Raw genomic sequence first — 2,254 nt, 5'->3', positions numbered from 1 at the left:
CCACGGAGCTCGGTGGTGGCCAGCAGCACCTCGAGGCAGCTTTGCATTGCTGCATCTGCGGCGACCACGTTTCGTTTGGCGTTCACACGCACCGCCGTCACTCCCTCGATGGTCGCTAGGGCACTGGCCAGTGCAAGGCGCGATTCCTTGGCAAAGGATCCGCCCTTCTCGGAGGGCCGGAACAGGGCCGTACATGCCACGGCGGGATCTGCAGGCAGGGCCACGGTGGATCTGTTGCGGCGGCGGGCAGCGCGGGACATCACCAGACAGAAGTCGTCAGGAACCTCTGGGGTGCTGCCTGCAGGTTCACTGGCTCCCGCCAGGTTGGTGGAGGCTTCAGGGTTCCGCTGTCTGGGGCCAGCCTGCTGTGGGGGGTTGCTGGGGTCGCCGGTGGGGCGCCCTGCGACGAGCTGGAACTGGCCTGGGGGCTGCCAGCCGGTTGGGAGCGCTTGCCCTTGGCCGTTTTCTTCAGCTGCTTTTTAGTAGCCACATTAGTGGCTGGCTGCTGGTCCCTTTTCAGGAAGTCGGCGGCGATATGAGGCGGTGCCTTTCGGCGCGGCTCAGGCTGTTGTGGTTCTGCCGTCTTCTGGGAAGCAGCAACTCCCGGGGTGGTAGAAGCTGGCTTGCCAGGAGCAGCAGGTGGAGAGGTCTTTTTTGCAGTAGGGGTGCTGGCCGCAGGCCCCTCTGCACTGGTAGCCGCGGCCGGAACTAGTTCGGTAGCAGCAGGGGTGGATGATGGTGTCAGTGGCTTCCGCTTAGAGTTGGAGTGGGCCCCGAGGCCCTTTGACTCCTTGGGAAGTTCCTCCTCATCCTCGCTGTCTCGGCCGCGCTTCCGGGTGGTTGTTTCATCCATATCCTCCTCATCGGAGGTCACGGGGAGCTCTACCATGGTTGGCTCCATGGTATCCGAGGGCTGCAGTGCCGCGGGAGGTGGTGTGGCCGCGGGGAGATGGTCTGCGGCCTCTCCCGAAGGAGCCGGAACGTCGGCGGCAGTGTCGGTCGTGCCGGATTGGCACTGGGTGGCCGCGGCCTGCTTGGCGATCCACTGGTCGACGATTTCCGCAGCCCTTGCCTGGGCGTCATAGCGTAGCTGAAGCTCCAGGCCCAAGGACTGCGGTAAAGGCGCCGTCGCACTGGCCGAGCGTCGGTGCCCCTTGCGGGGAGCTCGGGCGGAGGGGGACACGAAGTTCTCCATGGCGCGTGGGTACTTGCGGGCACAGGGACGGGCTATCGCTCGCCGCACGGGCACTGCACAAGCACGCGCACGTGGGGGAGGCTGGCGCTCGCGTGGAGCTCAAAAAAAAAACAAAAGCAAACGTGGGCAGCACAGGGTGGAAGCGCAGTGTGCACCCGCGTAGCGCAAACACGTGGCGCACGAAGCACCCGCACAGTGAGGGACACGTGGCACGCGCGAACGGAAAAAAAAAAAGAAAAGCACTCGGGCGCATACGGGTCCAGCAGGCTGGGATTCGCCACACAAGCGGAGAAGGCCAAGCACAAGCTTGGAGATGGGGGGCCGTGGTCCTTGGTCCCGTGCAAGCCATGCACGGCACGTCGGGGACGTCGGGAAGCACGCGGTTCGTGCCGCACTCGCCGCAGCAAAGCACACACACGTCCGCGCAGGTGGAGAAGTTGGACTCGACTCAACGTTCTGATCTCCTCGAAAACCTCCCAGCCGCTACCCGATGAAATCGTCGCCGCGCTACGGACGCTGTATGTGCGAGTGAAAGGGGGCGAGGGACGCGTGCTCTCACGGGGAGCGAACGGACGTCGGAGAGCAAACGCGCGTTCTGCGCCGTGCTCCCTGAAGGGCAGATAAGTGGTTCTTGAGGGAAAGGGAAAGGTTGGCGCTATCTTCTGCAGCCCTTGAGGGAGCACGGCTCAGCGCCTTGACGCTGCGCCGTGCTCCCTATTGGGCAGCAGAAATAAGCGTCACTTTCTTCTTCAATAAAATCGCTACTACGGCTCAGCGCCAAAAAGGGCAGCAGAATTAAGCGTCTCTTTCCTCCTTTCCATATATAGAGAGCAAACACAACTTTTTCCGTCGCGCGAAAGGCTGTGGGGGACGGGAAGGAGGGAGGGGAGGCAACGTTTAGCTGCGGCACCAAATACGTATTTATATAAAAACGCCGCGCGCGTTCGTTGCGAACGCGGGCAATAGCCGACGGCGTCTACAACAGTTCTGCGCTTTGCTGGTGCTGCTGCATGTGCAAGTTTATACAGCTGATAAAACTATCATCCTTACTCCGTATAG

General features: G+C 62.1%; 1 protein-coding gene across 1 annotated transcript; it reads right to left on the bottom strand.

Moving 5' to 3' along the window:
- Nucleotides 1-259: 259 nt before the first annotated feature.
- Nucleotides 260-1,195, bottom strand: LOC119456739 (proteoglycan 4-like). Its single transcript, XM_037718562.1, has one exon. It carries the CDS (start codon nucleotides 1,193-1,195, stop codon nucleotides 260-262), a length of 936 nt encoding a protein of 311 aa, XP_037574490.1.
- Nucleotides 1,196-2,254: the final 1,059 nt, after the last annotated feature.

The sequence above is a fragment of the Dermacentor silvarum genome, chromosome 6 (genome assembly GCF_013339745.2).
Source record: "Dermacentor silvarum isolate Dsil-2018 chromosome 6, BIME_Dsil_1.4, whole genome shotgun sequence".
Taxonomy (NCBI): Eukaryota; Metazoa; Arthropoda; class Arachnida; order Ixodida; family Ixodidae; genus Dermacentor; species Dermacentor silvarum.
The sequence above is the reverse complement of the archived record's forward strand: the minus strand, read 5'-3'. Positions and strand labels throughout refer to the sequence as shown.